Source organism: Phyllobates terribilis, unplaced genomic scaffold (assembly GCF_046119375.1).
Source record: "Phyllobates terribilis strain yellow unplaced genomic scaffold, ASM4611937v1 Scaffold_1__5_contigs__length_1240528914, whole genome shotgun sequence".
Lineage (NCBI taxonomy): Eukaryota > Metazoa > Chordata > Amphibia > Anura > Dendrobatidae > Phyllobates > Phyllobates terribilis.
In genome coordinates, this window is record NW_027362761.1 from 264822667 (window position 1) to 264842343 (window position 19677).

The window sequence follows — 19677 nt, forward strand, 5'->3', positions numbered from 1 at the left end:
TAAGCCCTCACCCGGCCCCAGATCCCGAAAAATGGAGACGCTACGGGTCTTGGAAAATGCCGCCATTTTTTTTTTTTAAAGCAAACTTTTTTTTTTTTTTTCACCACTTAAAAAAAAGAACCTATGCATGTTTGATGTGTACAAACTTGTAATGACCTGGAGAATAATAATGGCAGGTCAGTTTTAGCATTCAGTGAATATGGTAAAAAAAAAAAAAACCACATCTGTGGTATTGCACTTTTTTTTTGCAATTTCACGTCCCGCAAAAAATAAGCCCTCACACAGCCATATTGACCAAAAAATAGAAACGCTATGGCTCTGGGAACAAGGGGAGCAAAAAATGAAAATGCAAAAACGGAAAATCCCAGGGTTGCGAAGGGGTTAAAAACATTTTTTTTTTTTTTTTTTTAAAATACACTTTTTGCTTGCTTCTATAATCTCCATAGGAGACTAGAAGCAGCGACTGTCTGATCGCCTCTGCTACATAGAGGTGATGAGCAGATCACCTCTTATGTAGCAGAAATGCTCCTGTGCTATGAGCGCTGACCACTAGGTGGCGCTCATAGCGATCTTTACATGACAACCACTGGGGTCTGCTGCAGACCCAGGGTTGTCATGCCCACTAGTGTTGAGCGAGTATGTTCTGTTAACCCTTTCGCCGAGTATGCTCGGGCCGAGCTCCGAGTATTTACAGCTGCTCGGTGTTATGTTTGAATCGCTCCCCGTGTGCATGATTTGCGACTGTTTGACAGTTTTAATACGTGTGAGGAATGTCTATTTCTTACACATTCCTCACATGTAATAAAGCTGCCAAACAGTTGCAAATCATGCACACGGGAGTGATTCAACCATATCACCGAGCAGCTGTAAATACTTGGAGCTCGGCCCGAGCATACTCGGAACAGAACATACTCACTCAACACTAATGCCCACCCATCAGTGACCCGCGATCATCACGTGACGGAATCACCGATGGGCAGGGTAAGTGATGAGAGATTGACAGCAGCATTTAACTGGTTAACAGCCGTGGGTGGATCGCGATTCCACCCGCGGCTGTTGCGGGAACATGTCAGCTGTAAGAATCAGTGCTGGCTCAGCGCCGGAGCCCGTGCTGAATCGAGGGTGATGGCCTGGGGCGTACTAATACGGCCTAGGCCAGTAAGGGGTTAAAAGAGCTGTTACCGGTGTGAGACATGTAATAATGACTGACACTTTGCTTTCATAATCACGCACAGCTCTGCAGTGAGATCAGAGCTAACACAGGACAGCAGAAGTGAAGTTTGTCTCATAACAAAAACATTTGCAGGTTCTATCTCACAGTCAGCCAGTGTGGAGAAAAAGCAGTACAGCAGAGCTGACTCCTCTGTTAGAGGACAACTGCAAATGTGCTTGTTGTGTTTGTAATGAGAACACAGTTCAACCCCTTTACTGTTAGTTATAATCACACAAAAAGCTCTGTGAGAGTGCCAACACTATGAGAGGACAAGTGCTGCTAAAATGTTTGTAATGAGACAAACTTTACTTCTGCTGCGCTTGGGTTAGCGCTGATCTCACTGTAGAGTTTTGTGTGATTATGAGATCAAAGTGTCAGTAATTCCATATCTTACACTGGTGATATCCCTTTTATTTAAAATAATCTCTGGATGCAGATTCTCATCCAGTTTTGTGTCTGGCACAAAGATCTTAACAGCTCATTTGCATATAAGAAAAATTGTTCTCTGGAGTAAGATATCATATCGCAGATCTCAAGGAATCATTTTATTCAGCTTCCTATGACCTGCATGCACATATAGATGGGTTAGGGAGGTGTTATCTTATTGACAAATTCCCTTTAAGGCTATGTTCACATGTTACTTTTTTGCTGCTTTTTCTCTGCAGCCAAAACTTGATCTCTTGACTGTAAAAAAGCTGCAGGCAAAAAGCAGGTTTTGTTGGCTTTTTTCCTGCTTTTCTTGCTGCGTTTTTTAGGATCCCAATGTTCAGCTTTGCTTCTACCACGCAAGGTGTTAGGCCACAAATGCAAGACATATGTGAAACCATAAAACATTTTTGGAGAAAATGGCAATTTGATCAAATTATTTAGTGGAAAAACTTTTTTATGCCTGAAAAAATAGTGATTATTCTGATCATAAAGGTTCATGAAAAAATACACACCAATGTAACAGAGGAGGTGGGGGCAGAGGGGGTTATTTGGTCAGAAACAGTTTACCTAAGGATTTAGGAGTGCATTTTGTAGGTGGAGCACTATTTTCTTTCAAACATTAGTTGACCCTTGAGTTGGTTGGATATTGTTCAATTTCACACATTGGTCATGCAATGTTTACTTTCACACATATCACTAATTTGATTAACTGTACTAATCCTAAGAGCCATGCTCAGGTGAAGAGACCAAGACATTTTGGTCTAAGCTTGAGAAAATCACAAAAATAAACGAGTTTCACATCTTGCTGTACATGCTTTTTTTCCACTAAAAATGCTGCAAAAACTGATGGCTAAGTCTTTTGCTGCTTTTTGCACTTCTTGCTTTCTATGGGTGAAAAAAACGCTGAAAGAATTGACATGCTGCAGTTTTCCAATTCAGTCAGGAAAAAAAAAACCTGTGTGTGTGCATAAGATTTCTCAAATCTCATAGCTTTTGCTGGTACTATAAAAAGAAGCTTTTAATTTGCATAAAAAACACAGCAAAACTGCAATGTGTGAACATTGCCTTAACCTCTCCCTGACAGCCCAGCCATTGTAGTCATTGCAGCCATGATCACTTGGGGCCTTAAAAAAAAATGCCCACAGGGCTATTATTGTGAGAATGTCTGTACATACTTTAAGTTTGTCAGAACAGCTGTTTGTGTGGCACTAATGCTTTGGAATACATAAGTGCTACTGTAGACTTTGCCATCAATTGAGCCACTCCAGAAGCTATTTTAATTTTTGTAACGCGATAATAAGGGCATACATATCATTGAGAGGGCAAAAAAAGGTTTGTTGCCATCAGCATATTTTTAGGCGATACACCAGTCTAGTGGGATTTATCCAGGCCTCCTTTATTGAGCTTATGTGGAGATCTCTTGTGTCTGTAGGTGTGAGAATGAATGGTCCCCCAGGTACCAGGAACAGGTCCTCTGGTGTATAGAATCTTAAATAAGGCATCTAGTCAGGGTTGTCTGAGGCTTCCCTTCTAGGATCACTTTCTGCTGCACTTTCCAAAGGAGTTGAATCTTTTTGTTTGCATGGCTTCTGTCAACGCTTCCATATCCCACACAGGAGATCTGTTCTCCCAATAGTTCTTCTAGGACACACATGTCAAACTCTGGCCCGTGGGCCAAATCTGGCCTGCAGGATGATTATATTTGGCCCGTGACACCAGAACCACCACCCCTATGTAAAGCCATTATTATATATGGAGGACTTTGTGGGGCCCATTATACTGTATAGAAGGCAATGTGGGGCCCATAATACTATAAAGAAGACTGTGGGGCCCATTATACTGTACGGAGGACTATGTGGTGCCATTATACTGTACGGAGGACTGTGGGGCCCATTATGCTGTACGGAGGACTGTGCGGGGCCCCTTTATTCTGTACGGAGGACTGTGCGGGGCCCCTTTATTCTGTACGGAGGGCTGTGCGGGGCCCCTTTATTCTGTACGGAGGGCTGTGCGGGGCCCCTTTATTCTGTACGGAGGGCTGTGCGGGGCCCCTTTATTCTGTACGGAGGGCTGTGCGGGGCCCCTTTATTCTGTACGGAGGGCTGTGCGGGGCCCCTTTATTCTGTACGGAGGGCTGTGCGGGGCCCCTTTATTCTGTACGGAGGGCTGTGCGGGGCCCCTTTATTCTGTACGGAGGGCTGTGCGGGGCCCCTTTATTCTGTACGGAGGGCTGTGCGGGGCCCCTTTATTCTGTACGGAGGACTGTGCGGGGCCCCTTTATTCTGTACGGAGGGCTGTGCGGGGCCCCTTTATTCTGTACGGAGGACTGTGCGGGGCCCCTTTATTCTGTACGGAGGACTGTGCGGGGCCCCTTTATTCTGTACGGAGGACTGTGCGGGGCCCCTTTATTCTGTACGGAGGACTGTGCGGGGCCCCTTTATTCTGTACGGAGGACTGTGCGGGGCCCCTTTATTCTGTACGGAGGACTGTGCGGGGCCCCTTTATTCTGTACGGAGGGCTGTGCGGGGCCCCTTTATTCTGTACGGAGGGCTGTGCGGGGCCCCTTTATTCTGTAAGGAGGGCTGTGCGGGGCCCCTTTATTCTGTACGGAGGGCTGTGCGGGGCCCCTTTACTCTGTACGGAGGGCTGTGCGGGGCCCCTTTATTCTGTACGGAGGGCTGTGCGGGGCCCCTTTATTCTGTACGGAGGGCTGTGCGGGGCCCCTTTATTCTGTACGGAGGGCTGTGCGGGGCCCCTTTATTCTGTACGGAGGGCTGTGCGGGGCCCCTTTATTCTGTACGGAGGACTGTGCGGGGCCCCATTATTCTGTACGGAGGACTGTGCGGGGCCCCTTTATTCTGTACGGAGGGCTGTGCGGGGCCCCTTTATTCTGTACGGAGGGCTGTGTGGGGCCCATTATACTGTATACTGGTTGGCCCACGACTTTGTCCAAGTTTTTCATTTTGGCCCTCTGTGCTTGCTTTTGACATACACTCCCCCCCCCCCCCCCCCCCCCCCCTCCCATTCTTTTTGTGATATTCTTTCATCCTTCATTTGATCTAAAAACAGTGTGAACACTGGTACATAATGTGAATGTTGCTGCTTCTCCGGCTGCAGACGCAACCTGTGGGTGATTGCCTCATGTAGTAAACCTAATTGTTCACTTGCTCGTGGTCACATTGATGCAATAATAGGCCTAAAAATCCCCCATTTTCTTATTTCTATTGACAATGCACCTCCACCCAGTGTAGCTTTCATCATCCCTGGAGTGGTAGAAAGGAGAGCTGGTCCAGAGGTGTCTATGAGCTTTTGTGTGAAGCATGGTAGCTGCAGTATAAGGTGGCGGGAGTGTTCCGTGCATCGGTATGTCGCCCTCCCTGTGTCATGTGATTAGTCTAGAAATAGAAATCTGTTCTCATTCCATAGTCTGATCCTGTGTGCGTCTGTTTGGCTGTGTGCGAGCGCGTGTGTGTTTTCTTCCTCTGTTGTAATTATGCACAGGCTGACATGGAGACATTAGCTGTTGCTATGGCAACCCGGTTTAAGTCGACAAGTTCCTGGCATGATGTCATTAGGACAGCTTCCCCCTCCCATCTATCTCCCTGCATGCAGAGAGTGACTCTGATTATTCCAGCCAATCTAACCCCCACAAGAGGATGTCTTCTCACATGCCCTTGCTGGAATAGCACAATCCCCTGGGGCTACATAAAGCACCTTTTCAGGACATGAAATTAGACGTGCTCGTTTTTGTCATTAGGTAGTTGAAGCTGCAAATAATATCTAATTTCACTGCATTAGAATCGAGTGTATCCAGTGCAAAAATAAGAAAAAAAAATATATAAGGTGACAATGAATGATGCCCAGGGGTTTCAATATTCTGTTATACCAAGCTTATTTTTCTGTGCTTGTGGCATGAAGGAGCATCATGATACTCGCCTTTCATTTATCATTGCTGTTCTGTAGGTTATAGACTGCCAGTACACCATTTAATGACAATCATTACAACGTATGTCACCAGATCTCTTAATAGAAATTCTACTCATTATTAGATGGATCTCTTAGAGGCTGGTGTACTTACTTTAAACAACTATACTTGAATGACTGTGTGATCTTTAAATTAAAAGAAATATTTTTATGTTTATATCTCGTCTAGATCAATCTCCTATTAAAGGAGATATCCGGGACTTTATAAAAAACAAAAAATGTGGCTAAGCACTAACAGGCAGGTAATTACAACTTACCTGCCTGTCTTCCCCGGCACAGAGCAGTCACAGACATCTCCTGCTGGGGATTCTGAAGCCTCTGCTGACGTCACGTCTACAGTGTGGAGACTTCTTTTCCGCTTCGGTCTGTCAACGGGGCGGGACTTCTGACGTCATTCTGATTCACAGAGGTATCCCTGCTACCTAAGTGGGGGAGCCCGCGGTCAAGAAGAATGATGTATGAAGTCCCGCCCCGTCATGTCGCAGATGCAGCTGAATACCCAGCAGTAGTGGTCTGTGACTGCTCTGTTGCGGGGCACAACAGGCAGGTAAGTAGCAATTACCTGGCTGTTAGTGCTTAGCCACATTTTTTGTTTTTCCCTAAAGTCCTGGATATATCCTTTAACATCGAGCAGGGAAACTTTCATAAAGGATTATACATCCATGGATTTCCAAAGTAAGTATACCAGTCTTCTCAGGTCTAAGAACTATTTAATAATGTATGCAGTTGGTACTGTGAAACTGACCGATCAACTTTAGGGGACCTTATTTTATAGAAGCATAAAAACCTAGAGCTATAGACTAAGTCCAACACAGGTGTCCTTTGCTGACTTTAGCAAGTACTCGAATTCAAGTGACAGGAGGAAATATAGGATCCACCAAACCTGGTTAATTTAACCCTTTTATTGCCGGGGGCCGGGGGAGTGAAGAGTAAGTGAGGCATTGCATTCTCCCCTCCACCGGGTTGTTGAGTTTTCCTGTGACACAATTGGGAAATTGGGACCCGCTGTGCAGTCTTCTCTGGGAACCTGGAGAGGAGACGGTGTCATAATCACACAGATTATAATGTAATATTATAATGGTTCAAAATAAAGTTAAAATATGATGGAGGAAAAATGTTAATTAAAAAAATAGACAAAACCTAATTTAGTTTAAAACGCATATTCTTCCACCTATGTTAATTGAAGATGAGAAACCTGCAATTAGGTACATGCACAACCATCATAACCTGAGGTTATTTCCTGTAAGTATGTATACAGATTAGTTATATTATGTATCTCCACCTCAAATAAGCTATTTGTCCTAAAAAACAAAGCATCGTACAAACATGTAAAGGAAGTAAAAAAAAAAAAGTTATGACTGTTATGATGTGGAAAAGTAATAACGAAAGACTGTAGCGCATCATTAAAGGGAATCTGTCACCAGGGTTTTGCTGCCTCATCTGAGAGCAGCATAATGTAAGGGCAGACACACTGATTAGATCGATGTCATTTACTAGGCTTTTTGCTTTAATTTTGATAATCAGTTTTATCTGCTGCAGATCTACCAGTTCCCTTAATGCTGAACTCGGTAAAACTGCTCCCACACCACTGATTGACAGCTTTCTGCCTATGCACAGAGTACACAAATCTACCGACTAGTGGTGGGGGTGGGTTATACGGAGCACAGGAATATGAGGACTACATGACAGCAGGTTTTCTAGTCCTCTAGTGATCTCCTGCTGATGACATTTTATCAAAATATTTTCTCAAAACTACAGCAAGCAGCCCAGTATGATCATGAAACACCACTTGAATCAGGGTTTCTGCACATTAGCTCTGAGATTAGGTGTCAAAAACCTGGTGACAGTCTTTTCAAGACCCAAACAGTCTTGGTCAGTAAGGGTTTTCTGAACTTGTATTTTTTATTTGTCATCTTCTCTCTAGGTGGTTACGAGTGAATATGGCCATGGGGACCATACATCTAGTCTGAGGTCACTGCTTACAGTTTATTAATGTCAGTACTTGCTTTTTTCTGTTTCTAGTGAGAACCTTTCCTGCTCGTTCACTTTTTTCCTTCATGGGGAAAGCAGTGTTTGCACAAGTGTAGAGATTGCTCAGCACCAGCCCGTGTATCTCATCAACCAGCAACATCTCCAGCTGGCGCAGTCATCGCACACGCCATGCCAAGGTAAGCTCCTTTGTGGTGTGTTCACATGTAACGTTTTTAATGTGTTTTTCTTGCTGCGTTAGAATTGAATAACCAGTAACTATAAGCTATAGAACTTACACTAGTTTACTGCTCTACATCTCTAATTCTTTACTACACACCAAACAAACTCTTTTTAGTCTTGAATGTAATTCTGTGTTTTGCTTCCCCATAATAGTTATCCTGAGTCCTTATGGGTTGAGTGGAACACTTACTGGTCATGCCTACAAGACATCGGATCCCACAACCCGCAGGCTGCTGGAGGAATGGCGTCCCTTCTACCCTACTGTGCTCTCTGCAAGGAAGGATCAACGGGAAGATCAGGAAATGCTTTATGATGATGACTTTCCGGCCGCAGTGGAAGTTATTGTGGGTAAGGAGATTTGGTTGAGGTCAAGAACATATCGAAGCTTCATAGGAGGAAGCATTGGAGAAAGAAATACAAGTTTACTGAATCTTGTCAGTTTGAGGGCATGTAGAAAAAGTAGCACAATTATACCTGGCCATCCCAGCTTTATTCTTCTGTATGTAATTAAGGGAAAGCGTAATAGTGTTACATATGGTAGTAAAGCCATATGACAAAAAGCCATTCATGGCAGTGCCTACAGACACAAACCATAGCTATACCATTAGTGTTACTGAGGAGCTGTCCCATCATAATGTAATGATTTACAGTCCACATGACACGTATTGCTTATCACATATCACACGTGTAGAGTGAATGCGTGCAGTTGTATATGTCTCCGGGAAGTTCTCCACATTATGTTTACTAGTCTGTCAACCTCTACAATTCAAAGAACTATCGTGAAGTAAAGATATCCAGGCCACTGTTAAGCTATAAGCTAAAATGTATTTCATAGGATACATAGTGCCAGTTAACATCCTATTTCAGATGGATTTCTACCCACATCTCTTCATGTCCAGTGTTTTTCAGTCTAAGAGCCCTAAACATAAATGGAAACCTTGATAAACCATCAGCAGCACAGTTCAGTCTTTACCCATCTCTTCCTCAGGTGGTGTTCGAATGGTTTACCCCTCAGCCTTTGTGCTCATCGCTCACAGTGACTTACCCATTCTACCCAGCACTGTGAGCACTGGGCATAGTAGCACAAGTGCACAGCAGAACGCAGTTTTCACTAAAGATCCCAGCCCATGCAGGATGCCCTTGACGCCACCCACGTCACCAGATCAAGCTGCTCCCGGTAAGCGTGCACATAACTGTACTGTATTTATCTTGCAATGAAGTGATCTGTCAGATTAGCTCATATTCTGGATTGGTGATGAGTGTGTTCAGATTTCCAGGGCTGTGAGATTCCCTTTTTTTGGATTTTGTTTTGTTCACACCTTCAGTTCTGAAATCCACTTCAGTTTCCTTGTGGGAACCGAGAACCTGAATTGATGGCCAAGACGGATCTGTAATATAATGGACACTATTGACAACAATGATGTCTGGCTGGCTCCCACTTGCTATGGTTTTAGTTATAGTAAATTACCATTCACAGTAGCGGCAGCCAAACAAAACCCATTATAGTCTTTGGGGGTCTTTCTGCTGCCATTTGCATCTGTTATGCAAGGAATCTGTCCTCCGCATGAATGGAAATGAGGGATGGAGTTTATATCGGCCGCTGTAGACAAACTACATTTTTACTATTCTCATGGTCATGCGGCATTGTTGTTACATTGTACATATGCATCTCTCAGAGCCAGGCTTCTTCTAGATTAAGCTGCATTCAATTTATTGGATGCTTTAAGTAATTTGAAGGGGACCCATCACTGCTGTCTGCCCCTTTTATTTTAGACAGTAGACTACACTAAAAAATGACTAAAACTGTCCATGTAAGTAACATTATTACTGCTGTTACTGGTCTGTCCTGACACTAGATGCTGCCACACAGGGTGGGAAGCATGCTGGGTTCCTACAGTCTGGCCGTTTGGACCTGTTAGACAGTCTTTTAGTGTTGGGCTGCCTGAAGTACCATAAATGTCTCATGGGTGCCCATTTAGATCAGCTCAACAATGAGCAGGCAGGAGCGGCATGTTGTACTGTATTTTCTGACTATATAGATGTTGTGAAGCACAGGTGGAGCTTCTCTGGAAACAACTGGAGTAATGTAACAATGTATTTCCCCGTCCATATATGTATTCCAATGCCTGGGCTGACTGCAGGTCTCTGACCCAAACTTAGTCTGTTGTATCCATTAGGCCACGTTCACACGTCCAGTATTTGGTCAGTATTTTCCATCAGTACTTAGAAGCCAAAATCAGAAGTGGAGAAATCAGAGGCTTAAAAATACAGATGTAAAATACTGACCAAAATACTGCCATGTGAACCGAGGCCCTTTGGCTGTAAATTTGGGTCTGGAGACCTGCACTCAACCATGCTTTGCAGTCCCATACAGACTGTGAAATACACTTGTGTGAACCCCGCCTTAGGTTGACGTTGGTTGTTTTTTTTTGTTTTTTTAATCTTTGTGAGGTGCCATTAAAGAAGTTGTCATATTCCACCAAAAAGTTTCTTCTCTCCCGTGCCGGCTCTCACGGGAGAGTGCAGCAGTGTCGGCACTCACGGTCCCGGGGCTCCTGTGCGGTTGTTGTGAGCCAGGCGACCAATCAGCTCTGGCGTCACTGTCCCTGACTTCAGACAAATATTGAACATGAAGAGGAAGTGAGAGATCGGCTGCATCCCTGACTTCCTGTCCATGTTCAATTCGACAGAAGTCTGGGACAGTGACGCCAGCGCTGATTGGTCATCTGGCTCACAACAACCGCACAGAAGCCCTGGGACCGCAGTTAGCGGCACCACTGGAGCGGGGCCAGCACGGGAGGCGAGTATAGTCTTTTATTATTTTACCGGGGCCAAGCGTGAAGTATGAGAAGGGGTTGTCACTGTAGTGGACTACACCTTTAAATTAGAATATAAGTTGGCTCTTAATTCCGTACAATGTTTGCCCATGAAAATGTCACTTTCATATAGGGCTGAACCTTTTCTTGTGTTAGGTTTTTCTCCTGAGCGTTTCTGCATCTCCCTGGCAGAAAAAACGCATGCGGATTGTACATGCGGATTGTACATGCGTTTTTCCTGCCAGGGACATGCGGATGTGAAGCGTTCTTCACTTGCATTTCCACATGCGGGTTGACAAGCGATTTTAGCATCACTTGGAAAGTGCTTGACAACTAGGTCACACTATATAAATCCATGCAACCGGCATGGATTTATATAGTGTGACCGTAAAGAATGGTAAAAAATAAAAAAATCTATACTTACCTTCTGATGGCCCCTGCAGTCTTTATTCGCTCTGTCCTGGCTTGCCAGCAGCTCGCGGTACACTACACTGAAGGACCTGCCGTCACATGACTAAATGACGTCAGCGCAGGTCCTTCAGTCCACCGCGATCTGCCGGCAAGGGAAGACAAGTGCATCGGGGGCCATCAGAAGGTAAGTATAATATTTATTTTATTTTTTTTTTACAGGTACTATGGTACCCTGGTCCGGAGGAGAGTCTCCTCTTCTCCAGACCCGGGTACCATCCGCACATTGAAACGCTTGGATTCCGCATGTACAGATCCAGTGATGCGTAAACCAAGCGATTCAATGCAAGTCAATGGCGGCGAAAACGCAGCGCTTCCGCAAAATAATTGGTTGTGCTGCGTTTTTTTCCGCAATGATAATCCGCAGCGGACATTTCCGCAGCATGTGCACAGCACATGCGGATTATCATTGGGGAACATGGCAGACCTTCTAACAAGCTTTTTTTAAACGTTTCTGCAGCGGATTTGCAGCTGCGGAAAGGCTTAAAAAGCGCATCGTGGGCACACAGCCTTACGTGTAGCACAAAACTGCATAACAAAGATGGTTAGGAGTGGAGGTTGTTGTAACATTTGTGAAGTACATGTTGTTCTGAAGTGAGTTCAAGGCTGTAGCAATTATACAAAGTGTTTGGGCGCACTCTAGTGGCCTCTTCTGTGAACTGCAGATGTTTTCGATCTGTAAAGAGGGACTGTCCCAGCTAGCTACTTTAATAAAGTGCAGTGCTTCCAATGGTGAACTGAACACACTATCTGGCTATTCTTAATACTGCTTCTTATATTTTTATTTATTTATTAACAGTTTTGTGGAAATATGTCATCAGAAAATGAAATATTGTTTAAATCAGGATTTTATATTGGTTGTATGTTTTTATTTTTTTTCCATATCTGTATCCTATATTTAAAAAAAGAAGAAAAATCTGAAATCCTGCTATTTTGTTCACAATGACCATTGCCCAGATCAAAATATGCCTAGAAAAGCTGTCCTGTAAAAGTCCATGAGTCAAAGCTAGCCTGCTGCCGCCTATGTGCATGGGACTGCTGTACAGAACAGGAACTGTGTATTTGTTTTAATATGAAAATATGAAGATCTCTGATTTTATTTTTTTAAAATGTTGATTGTGCTATGAAATATAATTTTACTGGTGTGAACACATACCTGCTGCAAAAAACTGCAAATACCATATAATGGGAAAGCAGCGGCATTATATTGTGTTAGAAGTCAAAATACACGAATACATAGGAAATAATGAATCTAGACTGATTTGTCACTTAATGAAATCTACTTACAAAATGAAGGTTTTTAGCGCATAATTTAAATTGTGCGCTAAAAACCTTCTGCTTTCCCATTATATGAAATATAATTTACCATTAACACTAATTTAAACAGTATGCCATTTTCTGAGAACACCTTCACTTCAATTGTACAGAAATATCAAATGTTTATAACACACACTTGTACGTTGCATATACAGGAATTTACATTTTTGCTGCAGTTACATTCATTTAATTGAAACATTTCTTTTCAACCTTCCAGGAGACATTAGATCTGTAACGGCAAGTGGCAATGGCCAGTCAACAGGAGATTGTGTCAGCCATTCGAGGCACAGTCCAAAACGTGGAGGGAGAAGCTATTTGAAGTTACGGAGTCACATGGCTCAGAGAGCTTGGAGGGAATGCATCCTGAACAGAAGCCCATCAATGTAAGGCTACTCATGAAAGTTAAGAGTAGTTACCGAAATTTGATAAACCTTTCAGAACCTATGACAGATATTTTTTCTCCTCTGTAGATCAAATATTCCCAACCAGCAAGAAGAGGAAGTGGCAGTTAGCAGAACGCCTTGGGACTTTGTGGATCCCACCCAGAGAGTCAGCTGTTCATGCTACAGGTGAGCTCTAGCCCTGACCAATATATCTGAGATATTTAAGGGATTTTCCATTGCACTAAGTAATAAGTATTCACTTCCCGGAAGGAGTGCTGCTCCCCTGATCTCACAGCAGTGTCTGTCACCAGACTGCTGGCATACACTTCTGATGTGGTGGATGCAAATTTTAACGGTCGCTGGTTAATAATCTCATTATTTTACAGTTTAGCAAAAGCAATTTCTTACACATTTATGCATCAAAATTTGAATTAAAGGCTGTTACGCATTTCATCCGCTTTTTTTTTTTTTTTGCCACGTGTTATTTCTTTCTGCAGGCACAAGTTGTCCAAGCAGCGGGGTGCACAAAGTTCAACTCGTCCACCCTCTGTTTCCCAGGCTTGTGTGGGTGGCAACCCCTCTTCCAGCAACTGTTCCCTACAGCCTTCTGCATCTTCCAAGCACAAACCTAATGATCGCCAGGAAAAGGCAGACAAACTACAGAAAAAGGCCACAACTCCATTCCATCACCGACCATCTCCAACCCACAGTGAACAATGCATGACACAGGAGCAAACTGTGCAGCAACGCCAAGGAACAGAGCCTGCAGCTGGAACAACCACCACTACATCAAATAGACAGTTTTCTAGTATAACTCCTGCAGGGGAATTAGATCAATTATTGCCAGTTCCTCCTGCAGACTCCCCACATTCGCCTGCCTCACCAATGCCCCCCACTCTTAGTCCACAGCCCCCTCAACAAGAAGTAGAAATTCCTGATCAAGAAGAGGCAGTCTCAAATCTTTACCCTAATGGTTTAGAAATGCAACCACTCGATGACAGGACGCTAATGGCGGCCAGCCTTGGCTTGCCTTTGATTACAGAAATGAGTGAGACCAGTTTGTATTGTGCTGGTCTTCCCCAAAATCGGGATGTGGAGGACAGCTGGCATGGTTACAAACTTCCAACTGTTGGTAGCCAAGATTTTCGTCCCCCAGAAATCCAGGGAGAGTGGTACGAGGCTAAGCAGGAGGTGGGAGCTGAGAGCACTGCACTTAAAAGGTAGGACAGCGTTCACTAACCTGATGACACCTTGTATGCGCTTCGAAAGTACTAAGTAATGTCTTTGAGCCCATGTCAGACATTGACACAAAGCAGATATTCAATGTAAGTAATAAGCAGACTCTAATTGTTCTTAATCTCCTGGTTTCTTTCCTTGATTTTAGGCTTCTGTCTCAGCCCAACAAGCGATTCAAAGTCTTGGATGAGAAGCGCCCAGTTCTTTCAGACCTTAATTATGCCGACCAGCTTCCCCTGCATCCATGTGAAGGCTTTGGGGACTCTACTGATCCATACACATTTGAGGATGGTGATATTAAGTACAGTTTCACCACCGCTAACAAAAAATGCAAGATGGTAACAGAACGGGACCTTTCGCGAAAGCAAAAGGTGATTTAAAAACAAAAAAAAGCTAGGGCAGTTTTGGCCACGACTCACGTGGTACCGCCAAAGATCTTGGTACGTCGCTGCTACATCGTAGTGTAATGTGATTGTCTGTGGCCTTGATGTGCCCCCCCAAGTTACTATATTGCTCAAGTAGCAAAAAAAAATCAAATCATGTTGTCTAGATGTTTATTTCTTTTTCATCTTTTTTTTTTATATGAAGTGTACTCATAATTGGTACTCGTATCATGTTTTGCAGGCTGATGAGGGGTTTGATAAAGATGCATCACCTACAGAACATACTGCACCAGTGCCTGATGGGAAAGATGCCATGTCCATTTTTAGCCCCATGTCAAAGTCAGGTAGATATTCCAACTTTATGATGCATGTCAAGTGATGGAAAGAGTATGTGCCTAGCTGGGATGATTGGTAACAATAATCCGTATCTTCCTTTCTGTTATGTATAATATAACATGTAGTTTTGTATATGTGACTATGCTACGATACCTGCACAAGACACTGGTAACAAAATTCTTTGTCAATTGCCTTATAGACCCACGGCAGGACCGCGGGGTGGCAGCTAGTCTCACTCAGGTCACTGATCTGGCGCCTTCTCTCAATGACCTGGATAACATATTTGATAATTCTGAAGATGAGGACCTGGTATGTTGTATTTTTTTTTCTTTATTAAGAAAATTACAATAAAGATATCCTGATCATAGAAACTCCTTACATTTGTGTTTATATTTAATGTAAAAGGTTTTGTTTCTGTTTGTAATCTTGAATGAGATCTATTGACGAAACAAATGCAATTTTAATGTAATGTAGCTCCGGTGCATGCTTGTGTTCTAACATTACACACTTGCCTTTCTCTGCTCAATTTATTGATTTTTGTTTTTGAGACATTCCAGATTATTTTACAATTCAGTGTGTTAAATATACCTTTTACTAGCAGAAATTAATTGACTATCAAATAGCAGAAATAGGCCTTTTCATTACATCATCCCCCCCCCCCCCCCCCCATGTTTTTAAACATTTTAGGCGGGATCACCAGGCACTCGTGCAATGAAAGTTCCCTTGAGCGGGTCAGAGGATCGTAATGTTGGCAAAGATGGCAGAGCAACAGTTCCATACTTGCCAAGTAAGTAGAATCCTTTGCCTTCTGGAGGTTTGCTGACTTGTAAGGCAGTGTTGTAAAACTTGGGACTTGCATAGTCTCACTGTATAGCCCTTTGCCTGTTGGATGGTGACAATGTATGCTGTTTTTTGGGCATTAACTCATTAGATCAGGGGCAGGCACTTCATTTTCCCGAGGTCTTCATGAGAGACCGTGACTGAGGGCCGAACCATTAGGCTGAAATTATTTCTGCTCAATATTAATATTAACATATTACAATTAATATTATATAAATTAATTAGATCACTTAATATTGAGCAGAATTAAATATGCTGACAGCCCCCAATATATTGTATGAGCCCACATAGCCCCACTATATACAGTATGAGCTAACATAGTACCCCTGTATGTAGCAGGATCCCTCACATAGCTTCTCTATGTACAGTATGAGCCCTTACATGGCCCCCTATATATAGCACACATCCCATACACATGAAAAAAAACATGTACTCGCCATGCTCCGATTTCCCCAACACTCTCCGGTGCACTGGCACTCCGCACAGCAGGTGCGATATATCTATATTTCTCAACTGGTGCATATTATATATTAAATGAGACAAAATGATTCACACCTGAGGATACTAATAAGGGTAAATCGCCAGACATAGGGAACTCATAGAAGAACAAAGCGATCAGAAAGACCCAAGAGAATATTTATCAGTATAAAAATTTACTTTTATTACATAAGATAGAATTAAAAATGCAAAAATACTTATTTGACAGAAGTGGTGCAGATACATACACTATAAAAAATCCATCATGGTGTAGGAACGACGAGGTCCATTCTGTGAGAACCACAATAGCTCTATGGCCATGTGTACTGATATTGCGTAAGCCACATTACCATAATGCAGTCCCAATCCGAATATATGTATTATAAGTGTCCAGGAAATTAGTACTGATTTATAATGGCAAGTGCATTAGATAATCTCCATAAAGTTAAATATCCAGCTAACCACAAGGGGTAGACATGAGGAGAATTGAACGGTTCATACCTGGACATCGGACAGTATGGTGTGGGAGCTCACAGACAGATCACGCGTCCAGATCACGCCGAAACGCGCGTTGGGGTGGACGCGTGATCTGTCTGTGAGCTCCCACACCATACTGTCCGATGTCCAGGTATGAACCGTTCAATTCTCCTCATGTCTACCCCTTGTGGTTAGCTGGATATTTAACTTTATGGAGATTATCTAATGCACTTGCCATTATAAATCAGTACTAATTTCCTGGACACTTATAATACATATATTCGGATTGGGACTGCATTATGGTAATGTGGCTTACGCAATATCAGTACACATGGCCATAGAGCTATTGTGGTTCTCACAGAATGGACCTCGTCGTTCCTACACCATGATGGATTTTTTATAGTGTATGTATCTGCACCACTTCTGTCAAATATGTATTTTTGCATTTTTAATTCTATCTTATGTAATAAAAGTAAATTTTTATACTGAAATATTCTCTTGGGTCTTTCTGATCGCTTTGTTCTTCTATGAGTAGCAGATGCGATATAGTAACATCATCGCATCTGCTGTCTGTCGCACATGCTGATTGGTGGAAGAAGGAGCCACTGGGTCCTTCCTTTACCAAATATATTCGCTGGTGTCTGCATCGTGAGGATGCAGATAGTGGTGATATCGGGGCGCGAGCAGAGGAGGCACAGTGTTTTCAGCCCTTCTGCTTTTTGCGGGCCAGACTGGAACAGCCAGACGTGGCCCACGGGCCGCGCTTTCCCCAGGTCTGCAATAGAGTGATTGTATGACATGTCACTTAAAACCCTGCACTGAACTATGTTGAAGCATTCGCAGCAAGTGCTGGTACCGCCTGATTCTTGTTTTTACCACCTTCACTGCAGGCATTTAAGTAGACAGACTGCCTACTTTGTTGCACTGGTATTGCATATCTAAAATCTTTACAGGAATTTGATGCTATGTTTTTGCCATAGCAGAAATTATTGATAGTGTTACATCCAGTGTTCATTTCTAGTTTTGCACAAAAAGCTTCTAAGACCGACTCAAAGGAGTATTCTCAAATTTAAAAGTAGCCCCCTAGCCGCTGGGATAGGGGATAAATTTCCAATCGCTAGGCAATGACTGCTGTGGCCCCACTGATCCCGAGAACTGGATGGAGCTGAGGTTGATCATGCCTATTGCCTCTCCATTTATTATTATGGGAGCACCAAAGATCAGCCTAGCGCTGTGCTTGGCAATCTCCAGTGCTCTCATTAAGAATAAATGGAGAGCCGTGGTGTGCACGATTGACCTCAGCTCCATCCGGTTCCCAGGATCACTGGGGGCCACGATGGTCAAGCCCGGGTAATCAGAAAGTTGTCCCCTATTTAGAGGCTGGGGATGACTTTTTAAAGTTGAGAACACTCCTTTAAAGGAGTTGCACAACCAAAGCCTTGCAGTGAACCCTTCCCCATTATGCATTGCCTTTTATTTCATTTAGCAACAGCCGATCTGCAGATGATGTTTCCCACCCCACCATCTCTGGAGCAACATCCCGCCTTTTCCCCTATCATGATGTACAAGGATACCATGGGCACAGACACCGCAACTACTCTCGGTATGATGGAAAGTCCAATGGTTAATTTGGCCTCCATGCAACATGTAGATTTCAAAATGGAAATTGAGGAAGGCCTCTGCAGTCCCAAACCTGAGGAGATTAAGGTATGCATGTAATCCCTGCGACATGTTAAATCTAATGTGCTGAGGCAGTTTCTTAAAAGCACATTAACTGAATAGGAGTAAATGTGGTGTCACATCATGTTCTTGCAAATGTTTAGTGTTAGTTTTTTCTGCTAATAGAGATTTTTTTTTTTGCAATAGGACTTTTCCTATGTGTATAGAGTCCCTTCCTATCAACCCTTTCTGGGTACCTCAATGTTTGCACCACTTAAATCATTGCCCAGTCAGTGCCTGCTGTTCTTGAAAATACCGGATGCCTGCATATATAGACCCTCCTGGGCTGCCCCTCCAAAAATTCAACACCTTCCTTTACCACCTGCTGCTCCTTTTAACAGAGATGGCTATATGTGAGTATACTTACTGTGCAATTGTTGCATTGAGTAATTCTGAAATGATGTTTTTCTTTGTTGCTCACACATCATTTTTGATTCCTCCCCATTTATAGGAATGTGCCAAGTGAAGGGAGTTTGACAGACCAAGATTACCTGCAGCTCAACACTCCACAGACCAACACCCCTCTTGCTCCTTGTAGCACCGCTCCACCCAGCAATGGGGGAACTGGTGGCGTCTTGCCTTCTCCAGCTACTCCTAGGTTTTCTGTGCCCACTCCTCGCACACCAAGAACTCCTAGAACTCCAAAAGGTGCTGGAGGGGCCAGTGGTCAAGGTTCAGTGAAGTATGACAGCACCGACCTCTGTTCTCCAGCTTCTACTCCATCTACTACAAGGCCATTGAGTTCTGTTGAGCCCGCCAGCAGTCACCCCGCTCCTGAGGCCCACAGCCTTTATGTTACTTTACTTCTCTCTGACTCTGTGCTAAACATTTTCAAGGACAGGAACTTTGATAGTTGTTGCATTTGTGCCTGCAATCTGAACATCAAAGGATCTGATGTAGGCATCTACATCCCAGACTCTTCGAATGAAGACCAGTATCGTTGCACCTGTGGCTTCAGTGCCATTGTCAACCGGAGACTCGGTTACCACTCTGGCTTGTTTATTGAAGATGAGATGGACATATTTGGTAGATCCTCCTACATTGGGCAGGCAGTGGAAAGAAGATTAAACATGAGAGAGGCAGCAAGGAGAAGTGAGGACCCTCCTCCACCTGCCCTCCTTTTACGTCTACAGAGTCAATGCACTAGGCCTTTTACCATTACTGGGGGAACCTGGGACCTTTCCTGTAACAAATTCGAGTATTTTTTGGAAGGACCCAATACTAACTTGGACAAAGTGAGGGTGGAAAGTTCAGACGCTTGGCCAGAATGCTTAAATGCACTAGAGCAGGGAAGGCAGTATGTGGATAATCCAACCGGGGGAAGAGTTGATGAATCTTTGGTCAGAAGTGCAACCTTTCACCTTTGGCCACACAACAATGGTGAGCAT

General features: G+C 43.5%; 1 protein-coding gene across 1 annotated transcript in view; it reads left to right on the forward strand.

Annotated features, from left to right (window-relative positions):
- The window catches only part of MED13L (mediator complex subunit 13L), a 156414-nt gene that overhangs the window by 112125 nt on the left and 24612 nt on the right, over window positions 1-19677 (forward strand). The window contains exons 5-17 of the mRNA XM_073672062.1: window positions 7649-7794; window positions 7991-8185; window positions 8826-9014; window positions 12656-12821; window positions 12909-13007; window positions 13319-14041; window positions 14206-14428; window positions 14682-14784; window positions 14976-15085; window positions 15464-15563; window positions 18057-18277; window positions 18437-18642; window positions 18741-19669. Of these exons, the coding sequence (XP_073528163.1) occupies window positions 7649-7794; window positions 7991-8185; window positions 8826-9014; window positions 12656-12821; window positions 12909-13007; window positions 13319-14041; window positions 14206-14428; window positions 14682-14784; window positions 14976-15085; window positions 15464-15563; window positions 18057-18277; window positions 18437-18642; window positions 18741-19669 (3410 nt within the window). The remainder of the gene's footprint in view (window positions 1-7648; window positions 7795-7990; window positions 8186-8825; window positions 9015-12655; window positions 12822-12908; window positions 13008-13318; window positions 14042-14205; window positions 14429-14681; window positions 14785-14975; window positions 15086-15463; window positions 15564-18056; window positions 18278-18436; window positions 18643-18740; window positions 19670-19677) is intronic.